This window comes from Diceros bicornis, chromosome 20 (assembly GCF_020826845.1).
Source record: "Diceros bicornis minor isolate mBicDic1 chromosome 20, mDicBic1.mat.cur, whole genome shotgun sequence".
Taxonomy (NCBI): Eukaryota; Metazoa; Chordata; class Mammalia; order Perissodactyla; family Rhinocerotidae; genus Diceros; species Diceros bicornis.
Window position 1 is genome coordinate 49,921,836 of NC_080759.1, and position 18,704 is coordinate 49,940,539.

General features: G+C 44.5%; 1 protein-coding gene across 4 annotated transcripts in view; it reads right to left on the reverse strand.

Moving 5' to 3' along the window:
• Window positions 1-2,063: 2,063 nt before the first annotated feature.
• OTULIN (OTU deubiquitinase with linear linkage specificity) overlaps window positions 2,064-18,704 on the reverse strand; it is a 34,144-nt gene continuing 17,503 nt past the window's right edge. For 3 of the 4 annotated variants that reach the window (XM_058564320.1, XM_058564323.1, XM_058564322.1), the window contains exons 5-7: window positions 13,224-13,349; window positions 10,604-10,873; window positions 5,889-7,782 (exon numbers count right to left, since the gene is read on the reverse strand). In XM_058564320.1, the coding sequence (XP_058420303.1) occupies window positions 7,588-7,782; window positions 10,604-10,873; window positions 13,224-13,349 (591 nt within the window). In that variant the 3' untranslated portion in view covers window positions 5,889-7,587. Of the gene's footprint in view, window positions 4,204-5,888; window positions 7,783-10,603; window positions 10,874-13,223; window positions 13,350-18,704 lie in introns of those variants that run through there. The other variant, XM_058564321.1, reaches the window with a different exon arrangement.

Genomic DNA, 18,704 nt, shown 5'->3' on the forward strand with positions numbered 1-18,704 from the left:
CCGGGCCTATTTCCAATTCCAGATACACACTGGTGATCCCCAGGGCTGCTTTTCCAGCCCCAACTTGTGCCAGAGCTTCAGGTCAGTCACCTCCCATCTCCTCAGAGGGTCCCAGAAGGGCCTTGGCCTCAAGGCCCTCTCTGCACACTTCTTCCCCATTCCCTCCCATGCTTTCTCCTTACTAGAAGAAGCACGTTATCACCCACCCAGAAACCTACTCCACGTCCCGCCTCTCCCTCAATCAACCCCGTCAGCTCTCCCTCCCAGTAACTCTCACTTCTGTCCCTTCCTCTGCATCCTCTTTAGTCCCACTGGCTTAGCTCAGGTGCTTCTGGTCACCCAGGGCCTGGATGCAATGGAAGCCTCCAAAACGGTTTTCCATCTCCAAGCTCATGCGTCCCCCTGGACTACAATGTGAATGACATCTCCTAGAGTTTTGCAGTGCACGACCTGCACCCCATTCCCGGCACCCTCCTGCACCTCCTCCTCACCACCTCACCCTGCTTTTCCAGGCTGGCCCTTCCTCTCATCTGGGCCTCGGGCTGCTGCAAGGCGGCCCCTGCACTTACATGGGTGGGCACCAGGCTGAGCCTGGGCTACATGGAGCAAACAAGGGCCCAGCCAGAGAGAAAGAGGATGCTGACACCCAGTGAGAAGCAGCAACACAAAATGGGGATTCCTGATGGTGCCCCAGCCGCCTGCTCCAGGTGTCTTAACGCCTGGTCCCATTCTGGAACCTGTTGTTAGCTCCTTCGTCCCTCACCCACCATGAGGGCATAAAAGGACCAAGAGTAGATATTTAAAGAGAGAACTTATAGAGATGGTTTCTTTGCAGTTACACTGAGCCCCTCTCTTCCTCAGGGGTGTGTGCACGTGGCGGGGAGGTGGGCTCAACAGCTTAAGCCTAGTGTTAAGGCTCTTCGGGAGACATTCAGATAGCTTTAAATGGGCCTGTGCAGTGGTGGCGACTCGGTGGGTGGGTGTCAAATCTGACAGCAGAGCTGCAGGAGAGGGAGACCGGGGCTGGTTGGCACATGCCAAGTCTGACCAGGCAGAAGGTGCACAGGTCTTTTCCATGAACCAGACCTGGGCCACACAGATCAACGAGCTGACCAGGGAGTCGTCTTAAGTCCTGAGGGGGTGAACAGGGCTCAGAAGAAAGAAGCTGGAGGTTAACACTGGATTCCTAAGAGCAGCAGAAGAGGAAGCTAGTGTAGTTTTTCTCTACACTTCCTAGGGGAAGCTATCAAGGAGAAATGCCAGAAACACTGCCCTTAGAATGCAGGAGCACCATAACCCAAGTGAATGGGGCAGTGGAGGAGGAAAAGTTTGTTTATCACAGGAATGTCTTCTTGCTGCCCATCACCAACCTGGCACTGCTTTCTGATGGATGCCCAACTCCTAACCAATGGGTTCTTCAGAAGCCCAACGCAACTTTACAAAGACTCCCAGACTCAGTTCTTCATCCAACAGGAAGGCAGGTCTCTGCTGGCTCAAATTTCATTCTCTGTCCCCACTGAAAGCCCAGTGTCTTCCCCTGTCTTCAGATTATTAACTTCTTTCAGTGGTAGTCTGCTTCATAGGCAGTGCACTCAAGTTCTCGCTATCACACTTCTGGGTGCATTTCCATGGGTGTGAATGGTTCGTGAACAGCTAAGAATGTGTTGCACACACTGCAGGCCTCTCCTTGGCAAACACACAGCAAGGCTGGGTCTGGACTGCAGCTGCAGCCCTGCTTTGCTGGCCTAGGTCTTCCCCAAAGCCTCTGATAAGTGCTTGCACCTCACTTCCTCCCCTCCCCCACCACCCGAGACCGACTGTGTGATGGAGATAAAGACTGAGATGTAGAGGAGGTAAGTAACTGGCTCGAGCTGACCCTAAAAGTAGATGATAGGACTGGCACTGAATCCAGACCAAAACCCAGAACTAAGCACCTCATTTTTTTTTGGAGCACTTACTATGGGTATGGCACTGTAAAGTCATCAGGCATCACAGGCCTGTCTTGGGGGTGCTGGAAAGTTAAAGCATTGAACCAAAATCTCCCAAAGTCCTCAAAGGCAGGCATTTAACCACAGCAACACAACCAGGCTTCTGAGTTTTTATATTCTAAGTTTATTTTTAGTTCTTCATTTTTACAATCCTCAGTGGCTGGGTTTACTAAAGGGAATCAACAGCAAAGTCCCGAGTCGGCTCGGCCTCTGATGGTGCAGACAAGAGACTTGACAAGTCACAGAGGAAACTCATGCCCCCGTGAGCCAGGGGTCTGGCTACGGTTGCAGGTGGGAAGCAAGGCCCCAAACTGACCGGAGCCTGGGGGGCATGTTTTTCAGAGCAGGAGACATTTTTTGACAAATGCTGACATTTTACAGTGTGAACAGAGGACACTTTGCTAAACAAGCCAAGCCAAAGGAGACCAGGTTCACACCGCATGCTCCCGGCTGCTCTCCCTTCACAACCAAGCCTACAGGGAAAGAAAACAGTCACCGGAGGCAGGAGGTGGATTGTTAACCTCTCCCAATTCACAATACAGAGAGTTAGAAGCTGCTAAAATGCAGGTAACACCACCAAAACATTTTTATAAAGCCAATGGAAACGAGAAGGGAGCTCATTAAATACATTCATTTGGCTTGGTTCCCATATGGAAATACCCAGAAGTAACACAACTGTGGACCGCTACGGGTTCTGTAAGGGGTACCATATTTTAGCACCATTTACGTGAATACAGATCAAGGCATTTTTCAATATATAAAAGCTCTTAACATTAAGTACAAAAAATATTTTGAAGTTCATAATTAAGCTCAGCCAGCCCTGGTTACTGGGATAACAACGGCCAAGACTGGATATTTCGAGCCCCGTATCCTTTCCTTGTATTACCCATGTTTTGGTGATTTCATTCTTGACAGAGACTCACACCCAAGAAATCACAAGACTGAGATAAAACTCCAGCCATTGTTCTCCTGCATTAACAGCCTTGGCTACTAATGAGCACTCAAAATATTTAAATATATACAGGTGGCCATAGGCCTAGGAACAGAGACATACATAATAATTGGTTTGTTGATACAAGATTTCAATACACTTAATATATGTCTATTTCCAGACTTAGTGGCCACTCTGTATAGTTTAATTATACATACTAACCCATTCCACCATTCCCAATAATAAATTTCAATTTACCATGAAAACAATGCAAATGGGGCAGGTCACCTCCATGCTCTCAATGTTGCTGGGCCCTGGGCTGTGGGACCTCACGCACAGAAGAATGTCACGATGTGACTGCAGACCAGCGTGCACACGTGTGCACACACACACACGCGTGCACACACACATACCCCTCCTGGTCATGGCCAAGCCTAGCTTGCTCCTACCGCCACTAGGGGTGGGGGCAGCCAAACCAGTTTAGCTTTGTGCTTTTCACCGCTCCACGTTATACTCTGAATTACACAAGCATTAACAACCAGCTGCCCGTGCCTTTATTCAGTGCACAACTCAGCCCTGGCTCCCTGCTCTCTCCAGCCCCTCAGAAGAGATCACCAGCAAGGTTTCCAAACGAGTTAAACATTAAATATTATACTTCTGTTAAATAGGGAGCTTAAATAGGAAAAGGAACTTGCAGAATCCATGCACAGAAGTCCTTCCCTCGTTCAGATTTTTATCCTTTTATCACTTAAGCCCAGGAGGTCTGTCAGGCATCTGTTGTTTTGTTTCTAAACACCATTTTTAATCTAAAATCAGTTCTTCTTCCTCAGTTCACTTCTTACAGTTCCTTGGGCCATTTTTAAATTACTTGACACGGTGCCCTGCCTTTGCTAAACTACGTGGGGATTCTATGCCTCTCACTGTAGATTCACCTCACACACACCCAGGGCTTCCTTTTTATTGCTTTTTAAGTAGTCACAGATCTCAGGGGAAAAAAGGCATTATTTTTATGTATGTCTACAAATAAGATTCCCTGAAGGTCTATGCTTCTGAAAATACTTTCTGGCTTTCAAAGGGGGAGTACCTGCAAAGTACTGCTTGAGAGAGAGGAATATAATCAAACTTCATTTTAATATGAAAAAGGAGACACAGCTAGAAAGTCTGAGTCCCACTTATACGCCACGATGGTAAGAGTGCTATATCATCAAAGGCGATGCAGCGCTTCACGGTCATCATCTGGAGGATCTTCCAAAAGCAGACTACAAACTCTGGGTAAAACAGCACCTGAGGGGGAGGGGGCGGACAGGAGGAATAACACGGCCTCTTATAATTTTATTTATTTATTTATTTTTCCCCCCAAAGCCCCAGTAGATAGTTGTACGTCATAGCTGCACATCCTTCTAGCTGCTGCATGTGGGACGCGGCCTCAGCATGGCCGGAGAAGCGGTGCGTCGGTGCGCGCCCGGGATCCAAACCTGGGCCGCCAGCAGTGGAGCGCGCGCACTTAACCGCTAAGCCATGGGGCTGGCCCAACAAGGCCTCTTAAAGAAGAAAAAAAACCAAGCACATAAAAACCCACCAAGATTGTCTCTTCCGACAGAGGGTGTTAGACTCACGTGGCCTGAGATTTTACCTGAGAAGCTCTACAATTGGAGGGAAAAGAATACTGAAAGGATATAAAAGCAATGTCTGTTTTCCTCAATCAAAGAAAAATTTCATCAGACATTAACTGAATATGTAACAGTATAATAAAAGTGCAAATGGCTGTATCAAAAAAGCAGGGTCAGTCCTGTTCTGTGCATTTAAAACATTTCAGATATGCCATATTCTAAGGAAGAGGAACTGCAAACATTTCAGATCAAACCCCAGCTAGGCCTAGATCCTAAGTTAAAGACCACACACTGGCCCCTTGTTCTCAACCTGCCGCCATCACTGTTCCACGTGCATGAGTGAAATCAATGGATGCTGGATATGCAGAAGGAGCTTAGCAGGTGAGGAGGGGAACCAGAAAAAGTTCTGAAAGAGCAGTGTTAATTCCATGGAACTTGTTACAGGGAAATTCTTTCAGGTCATTTTTTTTTCTTTTTTGGCAAGTCTATTAAGTGGGTTCTTTTACGTTTAAATGCACGTTAAATGAGCTCAAAATGTGAAGTCATGCCTGCTTAAGGTGGAGATCATCCTTCCGTCAAGACCATAGGGTCCAAAACCTCTGAACTTGTGCAATAAATTCTGGGATAGAGAGTAAGCACAGCGTAGTTCCTACTACTTTCCTTTCTCCAGAATACTTTGCCATTTTAGAGATCCCTCCAAGCATATTATCCTCCTGAATCCATTTTGGTCTCAATTCAATTTCTATCCTGCTGATGTCACCCAACCAGCCCAAGACCAAGAATGAGAAATGAAATTAAGACTCTGGGCAACTGAAGTTGCAACAAAGAAAGGTAATTTTTAAAGTTGGCCAATAATTTATATTTCCTAAAGTACTGTTTCCTTGAAAGCTTTGCTTCTCTGATGCTATGATCCCTCTAAGCCTGGACGACAGTGTGAGAGCAGAGTCTCATAAGGCCTTGGGACAGAAAGCAACTTAAAATAAATGCATCCTTTTGAATCTTTATCAATGAGGTGGTTAAGACCACAATTTCTGCACACACTCTAACAATATCATACACAGAAACAAGAAAAAAGTATGAAATGTAAACAATTAAGTTGCCCAGAAGTCCAGTTCACGTTCACTAAAATTAGAACCTTCTCAAAATGCAAAGACAGATGATCATGAGTATTATTAAATTCAATAGTGGATACGAACCAACGGTTAGAGTCAATGTCACCTCCGAAGGACACAGACCCCTACTGACTTGTACAATCTAAACGTTTGAAGTTGTGCTTTAAAAAATGTTCAAGAATGAACAGTAAGCATTTCCTGTCGTTAAGTTACAAACACTAAAATGAAGCACTGAAGCCAACAAGAAGTCATTATTATTACTTTAATTTGGCTTCTAAGCCCCTCCTGATCTGAGGCACCATCGTATTTCACAGTGAAGAGCACAGCCTCTCCAGCACATTCACAGACATTTAGAGCAGAACTTGATTCAAACACTCTAATGAATAAACATCTACCAAAACGTGGTGACTATTACTGATTGGTAACGGGAAAAATACTAATGTAACAGTCTGCATAGTTTTGTGTGTCAAGTTTTCTCAGCTAAGAATTTTAATTTTTAAGTGAAAGCAAAACTTACATTTTCAAAAAAGGTTTGCCCGTCCCAAAAAAAACAGACTAGATAGCTTATAAACTATATTAAATTGGCCCAAAGACTTTAATTATTATAAAATAAAGCTTGAGTATGGGTAACACTACCTCCACAAATGCTGAGCAATTCAGGTGCTGCTGACACAGTCCTCAAGAGGGACACATCTGGTTCCTGTGAACAGTGTCCTCAGGCCACACCCCACATGTAGGGGGCCTAACACAGACCATGCTCAGCTGGGCTGCCCTGTCCCTACCCCCTAGTCACCACCCTAGCCTGTGACCATGCAGGCAATCGTTCATGGCCAGGAACACTGCCTCCTTCAGGCTTCCCAAACCAAATCCAAGGCAGATGCAGCTCAGCCCGACTTTTGCACTCAGTTTTAATACATGCTTCCGCTTACAGTCACTCATGAAAAACCTCAGACACTTTGCTGTTACTCAGCCCCTGCAAGCAGATGAGTTACAGGAATTTGGCAATGGAAGCACCCTCAAAAACACAGCATGAAAAGAGCCCAGGATCCAGCTCATTCCCACCTCTGAACTCAGATGAGTGCTCGCAAGTCATTTGGCTTTAGTTTTCTCCTCTAAAAACGCAGTGTATCTAAGCTCTGTTCTGACTATAATGTGGTGAATCTGTGGAACTGGAGAATCACGCACAGCCCCTGACACCGGAGCTCAACCGCCAGCAGCGCTCTCCGCCGACAGCAACCACCTGCACCACGCACCAGACCCGGTGTGTCCGCAGCCCCCGGCACCTGCCTTGCTCTTGAAGAGCAAGCACTTCCAGGTGCCACTGCCTCCCTCCTGCAGCTTCTTCTCCAGCCTTTAAATAAGTCACTTTTGGACCCAATTCTTAATCTTCTATTAGACAATCCACTTAGAATACCTTTAATTAATATGTAAACCCAAACCACTGCTTGAAGAGGCTATCAGAGGATGTTACGACTGTGCCGTTAACAGACTCCATCCCCGAATTATACCATGTGAGCAGATTGCATAGGAAGGGCACTAGAGAGACCCATTACCACCAAAACAAAAAAAATTACTATCTTAAAAAAAAAATTGAAAGCCAGTTTACAATTAGAGAAAGTTTTGATTTGAGACATAAAGAATACAATCCTCTCCAAAATGAGTCTCCTCTGATACAAAAGTATTTGTTTTTGGAGAAGTGTAGTTTGCACCTTCCAACAGGTGTGCTCTGAAGGCCCCCCCTGAAACATGCTGCAGCACAGATGAGGGGAAAACTTGGTTAATTCTTATCATCAAAAGCTAGTCTTCAGAACATCCCAGTCCAGCTTGGCCCACAGGGCCCAAGAGTTCTCACAGGTCATTCTAAGGGACTCGCAGGCCCGAAGCCCAAGCCAAGGAGCTGCCTGCGCACCTTGGCCACACCGCCAGGCTGTGCCGGCAGGCTTCTCTCACAGACTCGTCTCCTCACACACTCTGACGGGGATGTTGTAGTGCCGATCGTCCTCAGCGATCAGGGTCACCACCGGCCAGTCTCTGGGTGGGTCAGTGGGGTAGACTGTGATGAACTCTTCAGTGCTGTACTTGGAGAGGCGGTATACCTGGATGGTGTGGCGGACGGCATAGGCGAGAAGGAACATTTCAACCTGGGGGAAGAGCAAACGGGTCTGCGGAGGAAAGCTGCACTGAAGATGCAGCTCACCACCTGCCCCGTCCCACGTGTCCCAGGAGTGCACAGCATGGCTGAGCCGCAGCCTCTCTTCCTCCCCGCGGGCCCAGCCCAGGCCTCTTCTCTACAGTCCTTATAAACAAGCAGATCATCAAGAAAGGAGCATACGGCTGATAAGGGATTTGTATCTAGAATATAGAAAGACTCTCACAACTGAACAATAAAAAATAAATAACCAGTTTAAAATTGAGCAAAGGATTTGAATAGAATAGCTATTTCTCCGAAGAAGATATGCAAATGGCCAATAAGCACCTGAAAAGTCATCAGGGAAATGCAAATCAAAACCACAATGAGATACCACTTCACACCCAGTAGAACGGTTGTATCAAAAAGACAGGTAATAACGGCAGTGACGGCTCATCTTCTGGGTGATGAAAATGTTTTGGAACTTGATACAGGTGGTGGCCACAAAACATTGTAAATGTGCTAAAAGCCACTGAGTTGTACACCTTAAAATGGTTAATTTTGTACTACGTGAACTTCACCTCAAAAAAAAAAAGTGTTGGTAAGGATGCAGAGAAATGGGACTCTGAAACATTGCGGGTGGGAATATAAAACAGTGCAGGTGCTTTAAAACACAGTTCCTCAAAATTTTAAACAAAGAATTACCATATACCCACTCCTTGGTATATACCCAAGAGAAGTGAAAACACATGTCCATACAAAAAACTTATACATGAACGTTCATAGCAGGATTATTCATAATAGCAACAAAGTAGAAACAATCCAAATGCCCATCAATGGATGAATGGATGAATAAAATGTGATATATCCATACAATGGAATATTATTTGTCAATAAAAAGAAGTGAAGTACTGGTATGTGCTGCAATACAGATGAATCTTGAAAACACTAGGCTAAGTGAAAGAAGCCAATCACAAAGGACAACATATTATATGATTCCATTTACTATATGAAATGTCCAGAATAGGCACATCTATAGCAACAGAAAGTAGATCAGTGGCTGCCTAGAGCGACGGGGAGAGGAGAATAGTACTAACATGTACGGGGTTTCTTTTTTTTTTTTTTTTAATTTTTTGTTTATTGCAGTAACATTGGTTTATAACATTGTATGAATTTCAGATGTACATCATTATACTTCTATTTCTGCATAGATTACATCATGTTCACCACCCAAATACTAATTACAACCCATCACCACACAGGTACGGGGTTTCTTTTAGGGGTGATAAAATGGTCTAAAAGTAGACTGTAGTGATGGTTGCAAAACTCTGTCAACTACTAAAAACCACTGAGTTACACACTTTAAAAGGGTAAACTTAGGGCCAGCCCGGTGCCATAGTGGTTAAGTTCACACGCTCTTCTCTGGCGGCCCAGGGTTCGCAGGTTCGAATCCCAGGCGTGCACCGTCGCACCGCTCATCAAGCCATGCTGTGGCCCACATACAAAACATAGAGGAAGATGGGCATGGATGTTAGCTCAGAGCCAGTCTTCTTCAGCAAAAAGAGGAAGATTGGCAACAGACGTTAGCTCAGGGCCAATCTTCCTCTCAAAAAAAAAAAAAAGAGGTAAACTTTATGACGTAAATTATATCTCAATAAAGTTGGTTGTTTTTTTCTAAAATAGACTCTCCATTACAGCATTTCTGTGGGGACTCAGAAAGGACTAACTTTAGTCTAATGTGCAAACCATGCTCTACTAAGCTTTTTTCTGTAAGGTATTTGCTACAGTTCAGGAGACATAAGTAATCTACATTATAAGTACAGATAATTTTTTAAAATAATTATCTTCAAGCCTCCCTGAGCCAGCAGTGATCATTATCTTTGCTCTTTCCTACATACCAGGGAAAGGCAAGCACAAGAGTTAGTCGTGTAAACAGGAAGGTAGCAGTTTGGATGGAGATCCTTAATGCTACTTTAGTGGCTGGCCACTCCACTGAAAAAAGGCAACGTAATGAACGCACTGAAGATAGACAGTGCAACTGTTGGCTCACAGGACAGTACTGCATTGGGTCTCTGCATAAAACTCCAGACTTAGCATATCTGTACAGGATCCAAGAGCAGGCTGGGCTCTACTGGTTAAGGTGACTCCCTTGCTATTTTTAACAGATGCTATCTAATACAGCTACAGCTGCCAGGACTAAACAAGGCCCTTCAGATGACTCTTCCAAGTGCTTCATTTATTTGTAGACTGACCCCCTCTAACACTCTGCAGAAGAAAGCCTAGGCTGAGATAACTGTGGTGGTTTTAAAATAGCTTCACAATTCTTTGGCACTCCTCCCTTGAAAAGGTAGGGCCTAATGCTCTTCCCTTGAGTGTGGGATGGACTGAATGACTTGCTTCTAACAAACAGAGTATGGTGTAAGCGATGGTCTGTGACTTCCAGATTAGATGATATAAGGCATTGTGGCTTCCTCCTTGCTCTCTTCTTGGATCACTTTCTGAGAAGCCAGTGGTCATGTTGTGGGGACACGCAAGCAGCCCCATAGAAAGGCCCACGTGGTGAGGAACTGAACCCTCCTACTAACTAACTACCAATGAGGGACTCAGGCCTCTTGCCAACAGCCAGGTGAATGAGCCATGTTGGAAGTGGATCCTCCAGTCAAGCCCTCAGATGACTGTAGCCCTGAACAATGTACAACTGCACCCTCCTGAGACCCCAAGCCAGAACTGCCCAATGCAGCTGCTCCTGTATTTCTGACCCACAAAAACTGTGAGATAATATTTGATGGCTAAAGTGTGTTTTGGGCTAACACACTCCCAAAGGTACAACTCACCTGTTCAAGGCCACCAGTGTGTCCCACCTGGTTTAGATGGTTCCTCAGCAGCTGTCCAGGGTCATTCGATGTGTCCCGAGCAAACAGAAGCACAGAGAAAAATGGTACTTCTTTTCCCTTCTCTTTATCATCATATAGTTCAATGGCTCTGTTCAGCATTAGAAATTTTACAGCTTCATAGAGGCTGTATTCCTCCTCTTCATTTGTGAACAGTTCATCACAAGCTATCTGCCTTGCTTCGGCAGTTCTCAATTCGGCCAAGCCTGCCCACTACAATAAGAAAGTTACATAATAATTAAATTTTTATTCTACAAGTCCCTGGTATACTTCCATACTGTGAGCACAAAATGATTTTCAAAAGTAGGCAACCGTGACTCACGTAATGCTCAGAACATTCCTGTTTCCAGCTCAAACAATGGTGTTTAGACCACACAAATTCCTCATTCAGCTTTTCCCCCATTAATTTGAAACAAAAGTACAACGCATTAAGGAGAAGCACTGGGGCCATGGAATAAAAGTTTGACTCCCCTAACTTCCCAGGCAATGAGATTGACCCAATCAATCAGAAACACTTACAGAAGAGCTAATGTGCGTGCATGAGGCCCGTGTGTGAAGCTATGAAGAGGAGCTAAAACTACTGCCCCTCTACAGGGCCTTACAGGAGCAGTTACCACCCAGAAACACCAAGCCAACCTTCAACAATGAAGACGAGCAAAGAGGATTGTGAGGTTTCCTGAATATTAGTTTTCTAAACTTACTCCTCTAATGTCTTAAAAACATACGTGACTTTCAAATAAATAAACCCATTCAGGAAATTCTTACTGACTCCTGATTACAAATAAAGCAGTGTTAGGTATTCAACTAACACAGCCACACTCTTGAAGTGAACAAGAAAACCCTAAAAATATATGTGCTTTTAAGTTAAAGTGAATGAGAATAAGAGATGCCAACATAAAACTAATCCTTATGAACAACTAGTAACTACTACTTCTCTCAAAAACCATTAAAATTTCAAATGCAAGAGTATATTTTAATGATAATGACTGTACCACTCTCCAATATTTGAGTTGAAAGCTGGAACATCTCATATTTTGAGTATGGCTCTAGAGTCAGAGAGTCAGAATGGAAGCCTTGCCACCAAGCAGGTGGTGGCTTTTGCATGGCATTAACCAAACCGTGGGCCTTAGTTTCCTCATCTGTAAAATGGGGATAAGCACAGCAACAACTTGGTTGTTGTGAGAATTAAGTAATGCCTCACACTTTTAGTGTACAGCCTGGCACATAGGAAGTGATAATAATGCTGGCTCAGATTATTAATGAATAATTTTAATGTTGTTGTAAATTGGAATCACTTAAATACTCCCCAAAATGATGATCTAGTTACAGCAGACACACCTAAAAAATGCAAAAACCGCAATTTCATAAGAACTTAAGAGATAAAAAGGAAATGGTCACCAGTGGCTGAGATGAAGAGCCTTCCTGTTCACTCCCACAGGGCCAGAGCCCTGCCCTCGACCCTCCACTACCCCAGGGCCTGGGTAAGCACGGGCCTCCGGCCCCCACAAACCCTGTGCTCTGCTTCCCTTCTCTTGCTCCCATGTCTTTATCAGCAGTCTTCCTTTGATAGTGTCTTTTCCAGTAAACATTTCTTATGTTTCTAAATAAAAACTAGGTTCCAGGAAGTCAGGGCCCTCAGTTCATTCATTCAACAAAATGTTTACCCAACGCCTATTACGTGTCAGGCTCGGTGCTCAGCACCAGGTGTAAAGGAATGGACAGGACAGTCTCTCGTGGAGCTGAAAGCCTAATGGGGACAGCAGACCATATTCAAGTAAACAGATCAATACCTGGGTAAATGCTAGAAGGAACCTTTGAAAGCCTCCTTGAAAGTCTGATGCCTCCTTAGCAGCCTCCTCCTCCATCTACAAAGCCTGCAATCAACAGGCCCTCAACTCAGGGTTCCTGGTGAGGAGAGCTTCAAGATGTTCAAAGGCAAGCAATCTGGCGGCCAGTGTGGGCCAGCGCACAAGCAGGACATCCACACCACATGAGAAAGTGGAAAGCCACAGAAATGGAGTATTTTAATAATCAAATCAGTAAGAATCAGCAGACCGAGTTCCCCCTACAATCTGTGTCAGAGAAACCCCCAGGACAGTTTTCAAAAGACAAGTTACTAAACCGACTCACTGGGCAATCATCAGAAAAGAAAACAAGTCTAATAAATATGGACAGATCGTAAAACATGGACAGGATCTGGAAGAATCTAATAAACGTGAATTCGTGTCACTGATAACACTATAAGAAATATAGACTAAATGACAGCCCTGAAACTTGTCAGTATGACTTAGAACAAAGAAGACATTTTGTTAAGGTTTCCTTTTAAGAAAGTTAAAACAATTCATTAAACATATCATCTCCTCCGAGAACATATGATACTGATATTTCTCTATTTTACCAAAGATCTCACAGGAAGGGTTTGTGTTCATTTAAAATTATTTTGCCTAAAAACCAGCCGAGAGTGTTTGGTAATCCACCAGCTGAGGACTGAGAACTGATCTGCTGGGCAATCAGGAGCGAGAGCTTCGCACGTATCAGAGAGAAGAAACTACACGTTCCAAACCTTCTTCCTTAGCAGAATGAGGGACTCCTTGATTTTATCAACCAGGTTCTCGCTCTTCCCCTCAAATTTCAGTCCAAGTTTCCACTGTTTGATCCAGTTGTATTTGCTTATGAGTTTTTCTGGTAACTGGAATATCAAGAAACAGAGAGATAAAGAATGTTAACATTCCAAAAAGTCTATCACACGATCCAAGCTATAGGAAACCACAAAGCCTACAAAACCTACCTGCATTTGCTAAACTAATCCCTGCAAATCTGCCGTGGGTGTAGGGTGTAGGACCTAAATCTGGAGGGCAGGAACTCAGAAAGTACCACCCTGCGGAGGGCTGCCAGAGTGAAATGGTGGTTTTGGCTGAGCTACAAGGGTACACTCTACTTTGCTGGGCTCCAACCACACTAGGAACACTATACAGCCCTTTGTCACGGTCCGGTAAGGAGTATCCATACCGTGTCTTCACATAAACCACCTAGGTAGCTGGTGAGCTCACAGCAACCTCCCCACCACTCCCCAACGCCTGACTCTGGGAAGCGCTTTGGGGCATGTGAGATGGTCCAGGACAAAGTAAAAACCTGCTCCTCTCCTGATTAGGAAAATAAAACCTAATTTCTGATATTAACACATACAGCATCTAGTTTAACTGCTTAATCGACATAGTAAGATAAAAAAAAAAAACAACTAAGACTAAGCAGCAGGGGCTAAGGGGGCTGTGATGGCCAAGCTCATTAAAGATGGGACAGTTGAACTACTACTGTGTCCACTTTCTTTTTTTTCCGGGAGCATTTGTTATTTTGCTTTCCCCTAATCATCAATAGGATGTGGAGTCTGAAAGGCAAGCTGGGACACAACTTGACAGATGACAGCATGGGAACTCAGACTCTCCCAACAGTCTTGGGTGTGTCAGGAGAAAATCCATATTATTAGGCTGGCACAAGCATGTCACTTCACTGCTATAAAATTTGGAAAGGAAAAAAAGGTTCACCTCCAAGTCAAAAGATCATTAAAGAATAATTAATTCCTACAACCTCCTACACAGCACCTGGGCTTGTTTAACAGTTATAAAGACAGTTTTAAATGAGGCCATATGTTCAGTTCTCCTGGAATCTAAGACCTTTTCCTGAATGGTAATTCCAGTTTTACCTTCTCAATCTACAGCAATCATGTGAAATGAAGGTGGTTTTAACTCTGCAAAAAACCAACCCACAATAGGGATGTAAATTCCTCTTCAGGTGACCACAGCGATGATGATCTACAATCACTCACTGGGTGGGGAGGTTGTGTTCTCCTCATCTTATGATGACGACAAATGACCACCCACCCAAGAGCCACCCGGCTCGATGACCACACTGTCCTGGCATTACAGCAATATGGGGGCAGTTCCGCTGCAAACCTTCAATTAGGTTCTCAGGTTTATCACCCGAACCTAAAATGCCCTCAAGTGGCAACAAGCTGAAATCACAACTGGGCACAAAGAAGGGCAACTGAGCAGAAAACATCAGCTCCCCAGATGTGAGCTGGGAAAAGGGCTAAAAGGCAGCCCACAGACCAGCTGAGCACCCCAGGACATTGTGCAGATATCTAAAAGGCAGGCACAACACCCAAGTGAACTACTCGGGAGACCCTACAGGTCTAACCACACGGAGGGAAACCTAAATAAAAGTCCGTTTCTTTGTTCCCTCCATGCATCGGCCAAACTGCCGCTAGAATAATTATCCAGCTCAGGGTTGTATGCTTCTGGGAGATGTGGAGATCCTGGAGAGAGTCCAAAAAGTGAGGTGTGAAAAAGAAACTATGAGGAAAGAATAATGGAGTTGGAATTATTTATTCAGAAGAAAAAAGGGAATATACATTTCAGTGCTTTCAGGGGTCATAACCCAGAACACAGATAAATAGCTATTCTTTTTTACTAGGCACACAGAGACTAGACTTCTGTTAGAACAAGGGAGTTCTGAGTAAGAAACAAGACGTAAACAAGAAACAATGATGGGAAATATTTAAGAATAAAGTAGGTAATTAGCTTAAGTATGATTTCATTTGTGACTGAACTGTAAAAACAGTGCATTTTCTCTTGCAAGTGCCTATAATTCTTGAAATCACCACCAAGATTAAAGGGATAGCAAATAACAAAAGTATGTCATCCCCAAAACTAACTCGTGAGTTTTCATACAGTCTATCGCACTCTAAACAAACAGTGTCACAGGCCCCATCCATTCAGAGACATTTTAAAACTCAGCAAATTTCCAAGGGTCCTTGGAAATGAAAGGACCTCTGCCCTGAAGGACACCAGCCCTCGGGGACCCAGGTGCTGTCCCAAGTTTAAGAACAGCCAGACCAATCCACCTCCAAGGTTAGGGTTAGGGTCAGATGATCTGAGTGCAGTCAAACACCAAGACTGGGATCTAGACAGAAGCAGGAACAACACACAGGGAGCCCAGGCAGGATGACAGGAGGTGAAGGGCGGCTGACCTGCCAGAGGGGCACTGAGGGCAAAGCTCATCCTTCCAGGCTGGGAACAGAGCAAGGCCAGAGGAGCTGAGCACCGAAAGAAAGCCAAGTCTGGGCTCCCTTCCACTGAGCTCAAATTAAAGAGAGGGCCTCTCAGTCTAGCTCTCGTGTCCCTTTAACGTCCTGAAACCAAGTATGCCCCAGAAGAGAGGGAAGATGGCAAAACGCTACAGAGAACATCTTTCAATCTGCAAATGGAAGCAGGTACAGCTAGCTAAAATGTGCATGTCCCTTGGTAACAAAATATGGCTTCTCTGGGCTCAGCCAAATTCTTGCTGAAATGCACACTGAGGCCAAGCAATTAGTTTAGCACAGTGTGTAGCCTGCAGGCCTTGAGCCGAGGGTAGTTCTGGGTCTACAGATTCACACACAAACTTATATGTCCCAGGACCTGTGCGATCCCAAAAGCAGAAGAGGTAGGTTACTGCAGAGCCTGTGCAATTCAGAAGGCCCTAACAACGCTGAAACTAGATTCCCTCCAACTCGCCTGCTGAGAGCAGCCTTTTTGTATCCCTAGAAGCAGTAGTGCTCTCAGGGCTTTTAAAGGTTCCATGGACACATAGTAATCAGGGCTGTTTGTGCCATAAACTGACCAGGACATATCACTGTCACTGGACACAGGGTAGTGGTCAGAAGAGACCCTCAACATTTCAGAAAGAAAAGGATCAGGGTAAACTGAGACAGATCCATCGTCAGAGGGCTATTGTGGTCTGGTCCAAGTGTTTTTAATAGCAAGCCTATTCCATTTTTAACACAAATAATTTATACCAACTTCTAACAGCAAACAGGGTTTTACTTAATACGACAGGATATCAGCTATTCTGATATATCAAGAAGATAGGTAGGAAGTGGGCACACTGACTTTCACACCAAAACTCCTGTAAGATTTTCTTGTTTTGCAGTAAGATTTTCTTGTTTTGCAGCAACAGTTATTTAAGTACCACTTGATCTGCTCTTCTTAAGCACGTGTTAACAAATAAGTATTAAGATGTTCACCTATTACAGAGTTACCCAAGTAGTATCTGGAGATGGAGAGACCCCACTTCCCGGGTGAGGTGGCGCAGGTACCCCACCACTATAAGACGCACTGCCAGCCTCACTACTCCTCTGTCTGCACACCTGGTTCCATCCCGACTTCTTCCAGTCACGCCATGCCACCCACTTGCTCACTCAACGAGGCCCCTGTTGGAGTGGACTTTCCGAGGGAAGACTGGTGGAGGGGCCAGAATGAGAACAGGAACGGAATGGAATGGCATCCACAGAAAGGCACGAGGGACAACTGGGAGGTGGTTAAAAAACAGTCTGGGCAAGCACAACCAACCCAGTCTGTGTACCCCTTCCTGCACTCAAATCTGAAACACGTGGTGCATCTGTCACCTGCTCAAGCCTCAGAAGTGACACAACAAAACAGCTCGTGTAAAGAAACTGCTCAGGGGCCGGCCCTGTGGTGTGGCGGCTAAGTGTGCACGCTCCACTGCTGGTGGCCCGGGTTCAGATCCCGGGCGCGCACTGATGCACCACCTGTCAGGCCATGTTGAGGCCGCGTCCCACATAAAGTGGAGGAAGATTGGCACGGATGTTAGCCCGGGGCCAGTCTTCCTCAGCAAAAAGAGGAGGACTGGCAGATGTTAGCTCAGGGCTGATCTTCCTCACACACACACACACACACACACACACACACAAAGAAAATGCTCAAACCAAGGTAGGTTGCTGGGGTCTGGAAGGTCAACATGAGGACAAGTCTTCTAGTTGGATGAAAGCAAGAAAAGAACCAAGTCACTTCTTCACCTGACATTTAACAGAACCAAAGTTTAATAAACTTAAATACTAAACTCACAGACAAGTATGATGCGCTTTTTCTCTCTGACATGGCCTCTTGGCATTCAGTAAAGGTTAGATGACAAAAATAATACCACTGTGACCAACTAATTAGATTATGCTCCCACGAGAAAAACTATATTTTTGGCTGATACACATAGAAAAGGGAAGAAATTGGAAAGGGAATTTGAGAATTTAAAAACTATTTTCACATGACTCAAATTAAGTCAGGAACCCATCTTAGAGCCCCACAGCTCATACATGCAACATATTCTAACACTGATCAGAAACCCAGTGCAAGCTACCTATACTACTTTTAATATGGCAGATGATCTTACCAAAGGTATCCTGCTGGTAAAATACAAGGGACATTGTGCTTTACTCTTATAGGGTGGATTTTATATGCTTAATTATGTAGAACACTACTTATACCCAGAGTTTCTTGGAAAGTATAAACATTCAAATTCATTATGTCAATTAAGTCCATAAACCTAAATAGCCCCTTAAAGGAAAAGGCTTAAAGGAAAACAGCCTAAAACTGAGGAGGATTTTATGTCACAATCTACAAATCGAGGTATGGTTGTCAAACAGAAGTAAAAGCAAAAAGCCAACCAAGTGAAAATCACTCGTTTGCTTCCCTAGCAGAGTCCCATATCCACGGGCAGGCTTTTGTTGACTGATCAACAGTTCTGAAATATTCCACTACTAATAAACGTCATGACTGCAAAGAAAAAAACAGCCTAGTGTATCAATCTCTTTGCCTCTCTATTAAAAAAATAAGCTAATACTAAGAAATCTGCTTAAGATGACATACATTTTTGCTTGGAAGAAAATATCTTCCATAGGTATCATTTAGACAGTTCACACAGGTGTGCTGATTTTATATCGGTTTATAAAATGGATAATCACAGGACAGACAGGTGGCATCCTCCACCCACTGGTCTTGGTCTTGCCCTTTGAGGGTGTGTGATTCCTCATCCACTTAACAGACCTCTAACTAGCTTAGCAGGCAACCAGTCTCCTCTAAAAGTCTTCTTTATTCTAAACAAATACCTCAGGTCCTTCAACTGTTCCCAAAACGAAATGAATCATCTTGGTCACACTCCCATCTGTACTGAGGATACAGGCACAGGGCTGCACACGGTCCTCGAGATGGGATCC